Source organism: Dipodomys spectabilis, unplaced genomic scaffold (assembly GCF_019054845.1).
Source record: "Dipodomys spectabilis isolate Male_0828 unplaced genomic scaffold, ASM1905484v1 ptg000207l, whole genome shotgun sequence".
Lineage (NCBI taxonomy): Eukaryota > Metazoa > Chordata > Mammalia > Rodentia > Heteromyidae > Dipodomys > Dipodomys spectabilis.
Window position 1 is genome coordinate 4,184,890 of NW_024870884.1, and position 16,397 is coordinate 4,201,286.

The 16,397-nt window shown below is 42.0% G+C and overlaps 1 protein-coding gene across 12 annotated transcripts in view; it reads right to left on the bottom strand.

Annotated features, from left to right (window-relative positions):
* Ank3 (ankyrin 3) overlaps nucleotides 1–16,397 on the bottom strand; it is a 446,602-nt gene that overhangs the window by 33,214 nt on the left and 396,991 nt on the right. For 11 of the 12 annotated variants that reach the window (XM_042696439.1, XM_042696433.1, XM_042696436.1 and 8 more), the window contains 4 exons: nucleotides 15,959–16,187; nucleotides 15,269–15,394; nucleotides 14,487–14,609; nucleotides 12,356–12,437 (listed from right to left, as the gene is read on the bottom strand). In XM_042696439.1, the coding sequence (XP_042552373.1) occupies nucleotides 12,356–12,437; nucleotides 14,487–14,609; nucleotides 15,269–15,394; nucleotides 15,959–16,187 (560 nt within the window). Of the gene's footprint in view, nucleotides 1–176; nucleotides 7,983–12,355; nucleotides 12,438–14,037; nucleotides 14,065–14,486; nucleotides 14,610–15,268; nucleotides 15,395–15,958; nucleotides 16,188–16,397 lie in introns of all 12 variants that reach the window. The other variant, XM_042696432.1, reaches the window with a different exon arrangement.

The following is a 16,397-nucleotide window of genomic DNA, read 5'->3' on the forward strand; positions in this document are numbered from 1 at the left end:
GACAGCACATACAGATGACAATGACAGCATGAGAAACTACGGTTAAGTCACTCCACAGGCAATCACGACAGTTCATGCACTAGAGTCTACAAGTTGGAAAGTGTTTACAAACTAGGCTGGTTCTCCGGGATGTTGAGCAAAGAGCGCTCAGGAAACCTGACTGCCTTCATTCTCACCAGTCCTCCTACTGCTCCTTCTCTCACTGCCGGCTTTTTCACTCTTTGACTTTAAAGGTGCTGCCTCTGTTTTCTTATCTCTAGTAGACTTCGTGGTTACTGAAGGCTGGCCGCCCCGGGAAGTCTCGGACAACGATGTGTTTCTTGAGGTACTTTCTTCCTCATCGGACAACTCCGACTGCATCTTTTTGTCTTCTTCAGAGAGGCGATCCACAAGCTTTAAGGTCTCACCACTAATTCCCTTAAAATATTCAATGGAATGTTTACATACTTCCTTAAGCTGACTTCTCCTAACTTTAACTGTGGTGGTGGTGGTGGTGGTGGTGGTGGCGGTGGTGGTGGAGGTGACACAGGTGGATCTTACCTTTACTGGCAACTTGGATGGAAGCTGTTTGGCCTTGCCTTTCTCGGGCTGCCCTTGCTTTTGTGTGGTGCATGCTTTCCTAACTGAGACTAGGTCTTCCCTGTGTGTGTGTTTTACTGGAATCCGAGACTTCGTATCTAAACACGAAGAAGTGGTAAAGGTTTTGGTTTTCTCAGATCGACTAACCTGCTTTGTTTTACTTGCCTTCATGTTTGGCATATGGTTTGCTGGGCAGGTATCTTTTGGTGAAGTGGCTTTTATGGGAAGCTTGGATTTTCGCCTAACCCCTATTGATTCCTTTGTCTTTTGCTGTTCTCCGGGAGCTTTCTGCCTGTCTTTGGCACAGGGTCCTTGCAGTACCCCTGTCTTTTTTCCTGAGGAGCCTTTCACTGGATTAGTTTTCTCTGTGACACAAGTGGGTGCCGACTGTTCTGTCAGAACTACGTGACTTGTAATGTGATCTGTCTGGACAGTGGAAGAATCCAAATTATTGTTATTATTAAAGTTATCTTTTTGAAAATCATGTTTTTCTTGGGGCCTACTGCCCATCTGGCTACCGGTTGGATTTGAATTCGCTGCCATTGTCTCGTTCTCTAAGCCCTGACCACTGGTCATCACAGCTTCCATCTTATCTGTTCCTTCTCCAGAGCCTTCTTTCTTCATGGTCATGGTAGATGCAGAAATTCCCATTTTTATAGGTGTACGCAACTTGGGGTCAACTTTAGAGGTGTTACAGGTGGCTGTGATTTTCTCCAGGGAGCCACTACTGGCTGTGCCTTCCTGATACTCTCCGCTGGTCGGGATGCTGGGGTTAGGTTCCACTGCCGTTGCCTCTACATTTCTCTCTAGATTGTTTTCTACAGTGGTGTCCCCTGACTGTGGCTGTGGGGTGTCAGTAACCATACTTTTATCCCCTTCCCCCTGGTCCCCTGACTTCCCTTCAGAAGTATGCTCACCAATCTGGAAAAATTGGAGCCTCTCTTCAACAAAATCCCTCTTGCTCATGTCAATTGCACCACTGCGAGTCATCTCAAACATTTTCCCTTCATGAAATGGGAAGGGGTTAGGCTCGCTAGTTGGGGTACTTTCATCAGTTGGCGTTCGGGCTGGCGTTGTGTCAGGGGTTGTTGCTGGAGAGCGGTCTTCCACCGCCAGACCAAACGGCTTACTTTCATCTTCCCTGGATTTATTACCATCAAAAACTTCATCATCCCCTCGGTTATTAGACCAAGGGTCGAAATCTAGACCTTTGGTAGCTACTGTTTTGAAAGGAGTGGCAAATTCTTCATCTACTTTGTAACTGAAGTAAGTATCGGGAAATACTGATCTATCGGGATGTCTGCCTTCCAGGGTAAAAAACTGGGCCCCTGATTTCTGATCAGTCTTGTCAGGAGTCCTTTCAGACGAAGAGCTTTTCGAGGATGGTTTATCCTCATCTGGGACAACTTTTCCCTCCTCCTCCTCGATAACTTCCAGTTTACTTTGGCTAAAAGAGCGATCGGCTGGCTTCAGAATGCCCTCTGTGTTCCAGACATCTTTCTTCATTTCCATCATTTGACCTGGGAGTTTGGAATCGCTCTCTGTCAGCCCATCATCTTCATCTTGTAGGTCATAGCCATCCAGAGAGTCAATCTCCGTGGCATCAGTATCATGAGAAAATTCTGCGGTGGTAGCGATGGAGCACTCTGTGATGGACTGGTCATTGTTCCCATTCTGAGCAGTTTCATTCTGAGGGGAGTCAAGGCCAAGGCCAAATTCGTTCTCTTTGCCAGATCCATTACTTTCTGCTTCTTTCTGTTTGGTGGAAGCCTTTTCGGCAGCAGCCTTGGCTTTTGTCATTTCTTTTTGCTCATCCTCGACTTCCTTTAATTTAAAAGTGTATTTTTTAACTGGGACCGGTTGATAAACAGATTCGTCATCGCTCGATTCACTGGCGTCTGCCCCTGGTGGAATGGGTGAAGGAGGCTGCACTCTGATGACAGGTTCCGCCAGCTGGTACTTGTCATGCTCATCCTGCAGACTGACTTCAATCATGTCAACCTCCCTTTCAGGGAGGTAATGGAGCTTCTTCTCTGACTCCATCTGGTCTGCATCCAGAGGTGGAGGAGGAGGAAATTCGATATAGGCAACCCTGTTCGGTTTGGGTCTTTGGATAAAGTCTCTGCTCACATCCTTAGGTGCCTCACACTCAACGGTGCTTTCTTCCACCGTAGGCTGCTTTAGAGAGGTTGACCTGGCCATTTCCTCCTCCTCTGATTCCTCTGAAACCTCAGGGATTGGGCTGGGTTTGCCTGGTATATAAGCTATGAGCGAGTCTGGGGTCTTAGATGTGAATTCGTAACTCACTTCCTCTGAACTGGGTGTTTCTGGCGTTAAAGGGCTTTTCCCCGAGCTGTCTAGAAAAGATACTTGCTCTAGAGTATCGTCTTCTGGGCTACCTTGGGGAGAAGGAGGCTGCTTTTGCTGTCTAGTTGTATAAAAGGTCCCCCTGGTCTCTTGGACTGTTTTACATTCCTGACTGATGATTTTCTTTACACTTCCTTGCTGTATCTCCTTTTCATATTGCTTTCCCACTTGTACAAAACTGACATAAACCGGCAAGGTTTTAATCTCTTTCCCTCCCTCGGTCTGGGCTAGTGGAGCACGTTTTCCCAGTGCATCAGTAGGACTGTGGTCGAACACATCACTAGAGGGAGAGTCCTTTCCTGGGCTAAACTCTAAAGAATCAGGAGATTTGGTGGGAGAAGTCTCCGTCTCATCGAGAGGCGGGCATAAGCCTACATAGCTCTGATGTTTGGAAACTGTGCTGATTTCTGAGTAAGTGACTTTTTCATCTTCTATGGAATTAAAGTGCTGGGTCTCAACTGTCTCTTTGCTCGTACTCGACTGGGACAGTTTTTGTGACAGTTCACGTTTTGGAAAGGTTGACTGCTCACAAAACCCATCGGGAATATTAGACGCCAACATTCTCCTCTCGTCAGCAACTCTGACTGGAATGTGAGACATTGCTGAGTTCTCGCTCCTCCTGGCAGGCTGGTCGAGAGCCCCGCCCACACGCTCCCCTTCTTTCACAACATATTCCCTGTATAACACTTTCTTGGAGGGAGATTTTACAGTCATTTCCTTAAGTTCTGAGAGAGAGCCATTTGTTAACAATTTGGGTTCTCTCTCAGTCACAGACACCAATTCATTCTTTTCATCCACACTTGTACTCTCAGGGTGAGCATTGTGATTCTCTCTTACACCATGCACAATTACATGTGAAAGTTTTTCTTTCTGGGACTTATGGTTAGTGGCCCCAGAACTTTCCCATGTTCTAAAGACCTTTTTGTCCCATGGTCCCTTGGTTGCTAAATCTGAGGTTACATGGCATGCCAAGTCTTTAGCCTGTTGCTCGGAAAAATAGTCAGGCATGGCTTTACTTGACATTTCAGTTCTCTGTTTTTTGACATCGTTAGAGCCAGAATCATTGACCACCGTCTCGCTGCTTTGGGCAGGCTCATCTTTAGCTTTTAATACCATGAACTCTTTTTGCGCACACACACTTTCCTCTGAGAGGTCTATGGCCTTCTGCTGTTTTTCTCTAGCAAAAACTTGGTAGACAGGCAATTTGCTCTCCTGTATTTTTTTAACTGGGATTCGGGATTGGCCATCTGCCTTTTTTTCTTCTTGAGACAGGTCCTTGCTTTTGGCGTGTGTGCCTTGTTCAAATTTTAATCTAATGGAACTGAGTTTAGATTGTTTGAGCTGGAATCCAGACTGGGGCCCTTCGGAGGCTTTGCTATGTGTAGCACCCCCTTTAGCTTCCATGGTAGACTGGCCATCCTCACTCTGTTGGGGAAGAACCTTCTCTGGGCTGCTGGGCAGACTGGACACCTTTTTCTCCTCAGCCTGGGGACAGCCTTGTGGTCCATCAGGGCCCTGTTGCCTTGCCTTAACCCAATCATCGTTGGATGCCAACAGTTCTGTCAGTACTTTCTCAGGGCTGCTGCTGGTTGAGCTTTGGGAAGAGTATTCTTTGCCATTTTTGGGGCGTGGCTTTTTCTCTGGGGACTGCAGTTCATCATTGAGCTTCTCAGTTTTGTCCCGAAAGAACTGTGACACCTCTGTCAGTTTTTCTTCAGCCTCCTTGACAGTCCTGTCCACCCTATCTTCATACATCAACTTCTCTCTACCTCTGTCTAATCTGTCCTCAGTAAAGCGCATCCACATGGCATGTTTGGGACTACTAACATCACCAGAATAGTGCAACACTGTCACTTTATCAAAACGCTCATCTTTGGACACTTTACCTACACCATTTTCAGATACATCTTTATAGATTTTGGAGAGGATTTCTCTTTTGGGGGCAGTGGCTACTTTTTCTCTGGACCGCTTATCAGACCCCTGTAACTCTGAGCTAGGGGGTCCTGCAAGGTCTGTCACAGATTCCTCAGTATCAGAATGAGACACATCTAGCTTTTCTGAGAGAAGCATTTTCTCAGCAAACCTGTATGACTCCCCTCTTAGTTCTGACAACTCATCGTCATGGTATTCTACAGAGTGTTGACTCAAGAGCTTCAGTGTTTTATAAGAGTCATCAGAGAGAAGCTGAGCAGAACTAGGGCGGCTATCTTCTTCTTGGGACACGGGAGTGTTTACTCTGGAAGACTCCAGATAAGAAGGCAATGACTCCTCTGCAGTCAGTTCTTCTTCTTCTTGCGGACCCTGCTCTTCGGGACAAGGAAAAGCATCGTGTTTTTCTGGCAGAAAATCTTTTAGGTTAATATCTCCCCGGGATAAGTCTTTCTGATACACATACATTTCCTTTTCTGGATGCTTTTTGGTTTCTCTAATAATGACTTCAGTGGGCTCAGCTTGGTTACCTTTTTCGATGTGGACTTCAATTATACGCTCCAGTTTGGGTTTCATTTGGTTGTCCTTCTCTGCATGCTGGGCTGATGTCTCAGCAGCAGACTTGTGAACATCTGCAGACATGGCCGACTTGTGTTCAAACAGCCCTGCCAGTTCTTTGGAAGGGTCTCGCCCGGACTGAAAGGCTTTCATGATGTCATGGACTGACATGGTCTCTTCAATTCTTTCCGAGGCGCCCTCACTGCCTGGTGGAGAATGGTACACGGTTCTGGTGGTGGTGGTGATGTGAGTCTCTTCTTTAACACGCATGCCTTTGCCCAACACCCGACTGTGGTCATCTTCTTCACTATTGGCTTTCATTTGAAACGCTTTCACCTTTTCTTTAATACTAGAGGTGGTGGGCTTTGGTTCTAATTCCATAAATGCGGACGAGGGCTTGGGGGACATAGGCTCCTCGGGCTGGGACTGGGGAGCATCCCCAGTAGAGGGCTCATAGCTCCTGATAACATGAACCACTTCAGTCCTTGTTTCTGTAATGACAGGAGGGATGGGAACTTCATGAAAAAGTGGTTTAGGACCAGTGCTTTCTGCACTCTGTGGGGCTGAAGGTGTCTTCTCGCTTCTTGTTTCAAAGCCACTGTCAGACAGGGGACTTTTATCTTGGTCGTGTTGAGAAAAGTCATCAGGAGACTCTAAAATTGCATCTGTTCCAAAGAAGGAATCAGCCATTTTGCATAGTTCCTTCTCAGAGGTGGAAGGCCTCATAGAGGCTGGTGGCATTTTGAGTTTGTGTTCCTGCAAGGCAATTGCTGGCTTTAAGATTCTTTTTTGTCTCTCCTCGCCATCCTTCTTTGCATCCTCAAACTTGTACTTGAAGTTGGTCAATGAGCTGTTCCCAATATCGTTGGTCAGGTAATCAATAACTTTAGTCAGGTTGTAGTCCTTTTCAGAGGCAGCTTTCGCTTTGACTTGCACTCTCTCTGGCAGAGATGGGGACTGGCTTGTGGCAGCCTGTTGCCTTGCTTCTCTTATTTCTTCTGAACTAAATTCTATCCAGTCTTCTTCGGGAGAGTGTCCTTTGTCACTCTTTGGTGATTTGGGTGGTCCTTTGTTATCTACACATACATCCTTTTTCAGGATCTCACTCACTTTCACCAAGTCTTCTTTTACTTTCTCCACAATTTTGAAAGGCTCTTCATCGTCAATTCTCCCTTCTTTGGGGAGTTCAGGTTGGAATGGCTTCTCCTCGGGCACATCTGTCTGTAGTATTGCAGTCATCCGCATGAGGTCCTCCTTCATTTCAGCCACGTCTTTTAATATCTCCTGGCTGGAAGATAAAGAAGATGGCGTAGACAGCTTAAGGGCAGAAGGTGCAAGGAACAAAGATGACTTAACTGGAGATGAAGTTCGGTTGAAATGGGGCTGGGAACATGGCTCTGTAGTCAATGTTTTAATGGGTGACAACAAGGCGGCCGCTGATTTTGTCAGTGAATTAGAGTCTGGAAATTTCTTTAATGCTGGTTCTGGCAAAACATTGACTACAGAGTATACTGGCACTGTGATTATTGATGAAGTTACAGATGAGGTAGTTGCAGCTATCGACGACCCAAGGGAAGTGTAGAGTGCACTTGCAGAAGGAGTTCTTAGAGACTGGAAAGCTGAGGGGGCTGCAGAGACGTATGACCTGAGAGGGGAAAATGGCATGGCTGTCGTGGTAGAAAATACTTTCTCAACTGTGTCCGTGGCTGCATTGACCACAGAGCTCACAGAGTTTGTAGCTGTAGAAATTTTGTCCTGTAATGTGGCAGTGGCTTTGCATCCGTTAATTAAAGTTGAAGACGATGGGTATTTCAGAGGAGAAATCGATCCGTTGACTAATGGTACCTCCGCATGTCCAGGCATCTGTTTCAAGGGTGATGAGAGAGAGGATGCCATCGTAACTTTAGCTGAGGAAATGGCATCCATGGTGGACTTAGCTGGAGACACCACTGACTTTAAAGGTGAAGATATGAGCGGTGCTGTCGATGTGATAATCGACTTAAATGGCAGACTCGAAGAATACATATTAATGTTTGATTTGGGGGAGGCAGGAGGGGTCATAGTAATGGATGACCTCTCCAAGAGAGACCCTGCTGTAGTCACAGGAGAAGTTCGAGAGGAAAATGTAGAACTGGATGCTAGCCCCTTTAAGGGTGTAGCCTCTGTGATTGTAGGAGCTCTACCCAAGGTACCAGAGGCAACTTGGATATTGTATGGAGACTGTGACACCACTGTTTTGATTGGTGAAGATATTGTCCGGAAAGATCTAATTGGAGATGCCACATCACTAATGGATTTAACTGAGGATGTGGTTGAGGCGCCTAATGTGGATTTGATTGGAGAAGGAGTCGAAACAGACCATATTGATTTTAACGGAGAGGCTGATGGCGTATTAGAGGAAGAACTTGATAAGGAAGTGAAGCCTGATTTGGCTGGCCCGGGCACTGTAATCGGCGCTGTGGTCCAGGACTGGTATGGTCTTGTAGAAAAGAATGGCTTGTATGAGTAAGTGGTGGGGAGAGATCTTGTTGCTCCTGCACTCCGTTCAACTGTTTCTTAAATTTTAAAATGAAATCAAACACAAAAATCAACAAAAATGGTTGAGAAACAGAGAGACCAGAGAAAAAAATTGGTCAGTAAACTTTGAAATATTACAAAAGCAAGTACAATTGTTTGCATGATTTTTAGGATGGAAGTAGCCAAAAGGAACAATTAAATAAAAGAAGGAAAATAAGGGTCTACAGACACAATGAATCCAAAGTTCAAAAAAAAAAAAAAAGGAAAGCTAAATAAAAAAACAGAGCAATGTGAAACGGAACACAGGAAAAGCACATAGCAACCGAATAGGCCAACAATGAGAAACAGAAAACATGAGGAAAGAATTAATGAGAAAAATAACCACAATGAAAAACTCTTCCCATACTTCCTATTGACTTTCTTATGTTCTGGTGTTGAAAGATCAGTAGCTGCTCTCTTTTGCCTGTATAGGTATGTTTTGTGCAACCATAGAACTCTTAGTATTTCTAATGTTTCTTCCTTTAGAGTCTTTCCATGATATATAAGGATTGCACCTATTTAGAACCATTTCAATATATCAGTCCATACGTTATTAAATAGCTAAAACTTTTTTTTTTTTTTAAGAAAACCACTCAAGCCTATTTCATGCAAAGTCCAAAATAACTGTTAAGAGACAGGCAACTGATGTGCAAACTGTGAAGCCACTGGATTTGAAATCTGGATCTTCCATGCACAATTCGGTTATGTTTCACACCCATAAAAAGCCAATAAGAGCAAGAAATTGTCTGAGTTGGAATTTTAAATGACAACAAAAGAAAAAAAAAGGAATGTTTGCATTTATCTTTTCCATGCAGTATATTCCTTTTGATGAGGGGAAAACAAAATGAAGTATGAAATGATTTAAAAATGCATGTGTGTACCCACACATACACTCACACACACAAAGGAAAAAAAAAACAATGGAAAATATGGCTCATGGTTACCATAAGCAAGCAAAGCAACTGAAAAAACATCTTATCATGCGCAATGTATCATGGCAAACAAGCCAATGAAATAATACAATTTGTATGCCATTTTATGCACATTATAGAACTTTTAAAAATACTTTCATAATAGCATTTAAAAAGAAGAGTACACTTTTTCCATGAGATATGAAGTCTTGGTACCTTTTGAGACTTTAGGGAACTATTTAATACTGTACATTATAAAATACATCTGCAACAAAACATATTCATGACTATAGCTGCCTTCATTATAGATAAAATCAAATAGTTTATTTCATATTTTTAATAATCTGCTCTTTTAATTCTCAAAAGGTATCATGGGGGAAAAATCTTGAAAGGACAATGATACTTTTAGCACCCCATATTTAAGTACCTCCAATAAGAGATGGTATGTATGTTTATTAATTTTTAAGTTGCCAATTCTGTGCGTTTCCAGATTAATTGTGAGACTCACAGATGCCCCAAACACTGGAGCAGTCATGAGGCACACCTACTGCTAGGAAAGATGGACATCATAATACCAGCATTCTTCTCACAATGGGGCAAGAAAAGCACAAACAAGGTGAGCATACTGCTGGGAACAGCAAACATGTGCTGAATCTTCTCTACTTCTCTAATTCTTAACAAACCAGGCTGGTCACAGAACATTAGAATGCCTGCCTAGGGCTAACATTCTACGGCAGAGTTGAATACAGTCTGGCTCCAAGAAAGCAACGGCTCAGAATAATAGTGAAACGTGAAGAGGAAATGAGACTCTCTGCTTCATCTTTTCTGCTCTTCTTCATGCTGGGCTCATCCCATTGCTACAATCCAGTCCAAGGGTGAAGATTTTCATTCCTAGTATACATTTAAAGTCAAATATTCAGAACATATCCTTATCTAGATAGAACCTATTATCCTAAAGAAAGTGGAAGAACTAAAATAAAACTCACCTATTCACTACCCAACTAGCTATCATTCTCAGCATGAGACTGCTTAACTCTGTTAGGGATTCCTTCAGTTCAGTGATTTGGTGGGTTCTGCTCATGTCATAAGATAATGGTAAAATATCTCTCCTTTACAATGAAGGTTGGCTCCATCAGGCAAAGGGGATCTTTTGAAGCATGTCTGTGGTTTTATAATTTGCCAGAAACAACCAAATTGCCTATCAGCTGAATATTTTATGCTTCAATGGCATACACCTGAAGATACTCTTTACACCCAAGAGAGATTCTGCATGTTAGGCAGGTAGTGAACTTCAAAAGAATCTTTATTTTGTGTGTGTGTGGTGGGAGGAAAGTAGTAGGGAGAGGGGTATTGAGAGGCAAAGTGATCAGGGAAAAGAGGTACCCAAAGTCCTAACACCTTCAGAGACTAGGGCATTCTCTTAGTTTTCTTGAGTCCCTTTCTATTTCTCTGTTCCCCACCTGTGAGTGCCTTTTCATAAAACACTCTTTTCCTTCTACCAAGAGTAAAAGAAAGATGCATATATCTGACTGAATCTAACAAAAAAGTAGCAACACTTCCATAAGTGGGAAAAATTCAATTGACACCTACTGGATCCCAGAAATTCAGGTCTTCCCCAAGTAGACTAACACTATAGGGGCCAGCATCAGTTGAAAACTTGTCTGCCTCAAGATATCTCTGACCAAAAGTAGCTGTTATTAAGCCTGTTTCAAAGCTTAAGGATATTTTATGGGATGAAATTAGGGGAAAGAGATAAGAGGTAGCCTAGAAAACCACTTGGTGAGGATCTCTAGGGTAAAATAATATTCCAGAGAAAATTTATATTTAGCTTACTGAAAAACAATCTAGCTACTCCCTCCTTCCCAATATATAGAGCACAATAGGCGTTCATATTAAGCCCTTATGTTTCTGGAAGGATTGTAGCCTTTTCTGCTAGAGCTTGGGCTGGGAAGGTGGCTCAGTGGTAGAGTGCTTGCCTTGCATGCCTGAGGCCCTGGGTTCGATTCCTCAGCACCACATAAGCAAAAAGAAAAAAGCCGGAAGTGGCGCTGTGGCTCAAGCGCTAGAGCGCTAGCCTTGAGCTGAAGAGCTGAGGGACAGCGCCCGGGCCCAGAGTTCAGGCCCCATGACCGGACCCCCACAAAAAAAAATTCTGCTAGAGCTAAGGAGTATAGTACAATTTCATTTGTTTGAATATAAAAGCTTTCCTGGGACTCAGAGCTAGATGTCAGCAGAATTACTGTTAAGCCCATCTGATTTAACTAGCGAAGTACTTTCAATAAGTAGGTGGGACCACAGGAAAAGGCGGGGAAAAGGGGGCTGGGAAGGTGGCTCAGGGGTAGAGTGCTTGCCTTGTATGCCTGAAGCCCTGGGTTCAATTCCTCAGCACCACATAAGAAAAAAAGAGAAAAAGAAAAAAAAAAGAAAAGAAAAAAAGCTGGAAGTGGTGCTGTGGCTCAAGTGGTAGAGCACTAGCCTTGAGCTGAAGAGCTGAGGAACAGCATCCAGGCCCAGAGTTCAGGCCTCATGACCAGACCAAAAAAAGAAAAAAGAAAAGGCGGGAAAAGCCCAAAATGAAGGTTTTTACTGGGTCAATATCCATATACCCCTGAGATTAAGTGTGATTCTTAGGAAACAGCAAGGAATATTAAGGAAAAGGTAGTTTTTGGGTATAAATCCTCTTTAAAGTGAAACTTCTCTGAGGGTCAGTGACATCACTTTTTTCAGCAAACCCGGCCCTGCTGTCTGTACCCCTAGCTCCCTTGCTGCAGTGGGTGATCTCCAAAGCTATGGTAATCCTCCATGGTGACCATTAGGGGAGAGAGAGAGGGAGGGGGGGAATATAACTGAATTAATCTATATCTTACTTGAAAGCCATTTAACAACAAACAAAACAACCACTGAGAAGAAAGGCTTTGCCAGCTTAGTAAAAGACCAGCCCTAAAACTGATAGGGTAATAGAGGACAGAGAGGCAAGAGGTAAGAACTCAAGAATCAAGGGCTGCCTCAAGAAAACAGAAGTCCTTTGAAATGTGAGTATATACAATAGTCTGTATTAAAGAAGAGGAGATGACCGCCAAAGTAACCATATTATCCTCTCTAGAATCTCAAATACGTAACAGTAAATATTTTCTCTTCTGGGTATGGAAATGCTAGTATTGATCTCCTGCACAAAGACATCACCAAAATAAAGTCAATAATTTTAAAAGTAATGTTACCACCCAAAGAAGCACTAGCTAAAATCTTTTGCAGATGTGAACTAGGGGTGTGTGTGTATGTGCGCGCATGCGCTGCCTTGTATCTTCAACTAGGTACAAAGTACTGCTGAAGACTTCATGATAGTCTTCTTACAACTTTTCATTGGATATTGGTTTTCCAAGAATTTAGTTGGTATAGAAAAAATGTCTCTTCTTATAAGTCTCCACAAAGATTAGTAAGTGTGTTAGCAGACTCACTCATTCCGGGCTCAGTCAAGTAGCTGTAGCGCTTACGTAGAGCTAAAGATGCAAAGCTCTGTCGTCTGTCTGCTTTCTCATTCTGCAAAAGAAAGAGGGGAAAAGCGAGACTGTCTCCAACCTCCTAGTGACATTTTCACAATTGTGACACGACACTTCTTAGAATGACAACATGTTTATCCTTATTATCTTCTTAGGCATTTCCCTCTTGGAAAATGTTACTGTGCTACTGGAATTCTAGAACTTCACCCACTATCTTAGCCAAATAACCATGAGCTAGCAAATATAAGAGCACTGACACGGCAGACTACAGGGAACTACAAATAAAAGACAAGCACTACAGAGACTTCTGATGCTCAGCTCTTCGTGTCCCCAAATCCATTCATATGGAGAGCACATAGATCACAAAGTACACTCACTAGGGGAGTACATTCATGGAGAAAAGGCACACAGAGTGTATTTCTGTCATTACTACTGTGATTAGGGATGGTGTGGATGGGATTAAAAACAGGTGAATGATTATACTAGCAGTCATATCACTGAATCCTAAGGCTACTATAATAATTGATGTGTGGGGATTTGTTTATTTTTAAAGAGGTATTGAGGGTTTGAAGTCAGAGCCTTGAGCTTGCTAGGCTGCTACATTCTGCCTTGTTTTGCACTGGTTAATTTTAGGATAGGGTCTCACATCCTGCCAGGGAGTGCTGAACTGTGATCTTCTCGCTTTCAGGCTATACATCCTAATGGCATCACAGATCTAGTTTATAGTCCTTGCAAGACCAGGGACTCTTCCAGACTTTTCTGCTAAGGTTGATCTGGAACCATGATCCTTTTCTTCTTAGCTTCCCAAAGAGCTAGGATTAAAATGTGAGCTTCTGCTGCCAGGCTGGTTTGTGGATTTCTAAAAAATCTAATTATGTTATGTTTAAAACACATACTTAAAAACAAAAAAGACCAAAGGCTGGGCGCTGGTGGCTCACACCTATAATCTTAGCTACTCAGGAGTCTGAGATCTGAGGATCAGGGTTCGAAGCCAGACTGGGCAAGAAAGTCCATGAGACTTATCTTTTATAAATTACTTAGAAAAAGCTGGAAGTGGAACTGTGGCTCAAGTGGTAAAGCACTAGCCTACCACTCTGAGCACAAAGAGGTTCAGAGACAGTGTCTAGGTTCTGAGTTCAAGCCCCAAGACTGGAAAAAAAAAAACACTTGCCTAGCAAATAAAAGGCCCTGAACTCAAACCTTAATACTACCGAAAGGGAAGGGTAAGGGGGACAGAGGCCAAGATTAATTTGTTCAGCTATTTATCACACAAAATCTCCACAAAACTTAAGTTTTATAAATGGATATTCAATAAAATTCCATAACTTAATTTTTCAAGATCAGGATTAAAAGACAGCAGGTGGTTGAATAGTAATAGTAAAATATACATGTGAAACTTTAAAAACCTACCACATTTTATAAGTTTTTTCTTTTAAATTAATTAGCTGGATTACAGTTCGGTAAATGTACTTGAAGTTCTCTGTACATGTGGAGGAAGTGTGAACCATTTTCAGAGAAAAATACTTTTTACCTCACTCAGGCTAAGACCTACAAAAATATAATTTAAATACTTCCCACACTTCATCCCTCTCCAGTCTATTCTACCTTGGATAGAATAAAAGCAGAAGTGTTCATATTACCTCATCATCTTGATCTGACTCTGTCTCCTTTTGGTCCCAAGATGCATTGCAGAGACAAGGAATATTATAATGGACAGCAGGGAAAAGAATATCAGGATATGAAAAGGACTGAGTAGGGAGCACAAAATGCAAGCTGGTTTAGAAAGCAAAGCAAAAGAAGCCAACAAAATAAAATACCAAGAACTACACATCCATGGCAAATTAATGTGACATCATTTGAAAGCATAAAAATCTCTGAACTACCAGCAGAAGCGATTAACAGAGGACTCCATCATACAGACTCTAAGAATTTGACACCACAATAACAAGACTTTATCACTCTATACAAGGAGACTAACGGAACTTTAGTTTCAAGAGCTTTTAATTGGGCTACAAAGCATTCCTTAGTGGCAAATCAAGGCCCACTTTCAAGACCAGGGAAAGAAAGTCAAACCAGTATTAAAAGATACCTTTTTATGTGCTGGCAGAGTGATATTTAAGTTGCAGACAGCTGTTTGAGGCAGACCTTTTGTTGTCTTTGGTTCTTTCAGAAAAGACAGGCGACCACAAGGCTCTTGGCTGGTGTCTCTAATCTAGAATTTAGGTAGATAGTTACAGATTAAGAGTAAACCATGTTGGTTTTTAGAGGTCCTTACAGAGGTGGGAAAGAAAAAGGCTAACAATTCCGTGACAGCCTGAAAGGTCATATTTGACCACAGCATTTGAGGCCTGTTCCCTACCCTAAAAGCATTGTTGGGTCTCTCCTACACTGACTGTTTCACCTGATTGTGTGTATATTCTTCCTACTTAATGCTTCCTGAACAGCTTTAACAATAAGCACAAATAACAACAATAATAGCACAACTGTCCTATCTTTTGTTCTCGAAAGATCTCCCTGAAAAATGTCCCTGGCTCCCTCAGAAATGGAAATGAAGCTTGAATGCTCAATGTGAAGTTTATCAGCTATTTTATTACTGAATATTAACTACATGTACCTTTTAGATTATTTGGTTCTACAAATAGTTCCTTAGACGATTAAAGATTTTTAATGTAAAGATTGTGTTTTGCTAATTTGCAACATATTACTAGGTCAAAAAACGCACCCTGGTTGAATGAAGACAAAATCTGACCTTATTCTCATGCATTCAAGTTTCATAGAACAAGTCAAACAAATCATGAAAATGTGTTAGCTTTTTTATATTCTATGAACTGTTTTTTTTTTAATTCACAGTTTCTGTTCAAGATGATTTACCTTGATGGAAAATGGCAGTCTATTTTCTTTGAAAGCATAAAAGTTAAAAACAAGTTGTTGTCCTCCTTTAGTAAGTGGGGCCAGATTTCCATAACAATCAACATAAATAGGTTTTCCTTCCAGAACCTTTTAAAGAAATACATAATGTTAGCTTGTGTCAGAAGAGTTTTAAGGTTAAGTTTTGTATGACTGACATGGTTGTATGTCATGTTTCTCTTTACTAGGAAATTCTCTGGTGATGTCATACACATGAATAATATTTAATAAAAAGTAATTCTGAGCGCTTCCATTTAAATATAACTAGAAAACATTATAACGGACATGTACAAAAGAGTATTATATACTTTCTTCCAGCAACTTTAGAGTTGGAGAGAATATTTTTGATTTGAGAATGCTGAACATGAGCTGGGTTTAAAGGTCAGCCATGACAATGTTTAGATAGTGGCCCACGAAAATAAGAAAACTCAGGCTACCACTGGAACACAGAGACTACAACTTACATTCATCAGTGCTATATTCTCATCAAGGTTATTAATGCCACTTAAAATGTTTTAAGAATAAATCAATATCAAAGTTTTAAAGTAAAATCAATAGGGAACTTGCTATTAACAGTGAGTGCTACTTGACCTCAAAATAAAAGCCAGTATCAGATGAATGTCCTACATAAAGTTGTTTTTATGGACAAGTTACCTCAATATCTTTGCTTCTTGCCACTTCCTCAAAATTCTCTTGCTGCTCTAAAGTTTTGTCCACTTTGTCATCTGTCATGCAGAAGCATCGCAGGGAAGATTCTACAGGATCGTTCATTTTGGCAAAAACAACAAACTTGGCCATGTAGGGAACGCATATTAATTCTCTGTACAGCTGTGTGGCTAACCCTACAGTTTCTAAAACTTGATGGCAGTCTGCAAGCCAAAATCTGCAAAACAGCAGAACACAAAACAAGAATAAAAATCAAAGAGATTTAAAAGCTACATCTTAACCATTAAAACAATTAGGGAGTCGGGGTACAAGCTCAATGGCAGAACAGACGAATCACTTGTGCAAGGGACTGGATCAAAATATTATTAGCATGTTCATTTAAACAACAAAATCAGTCTTTCTCTGTATGTGCTGGTACTGAGGCTTG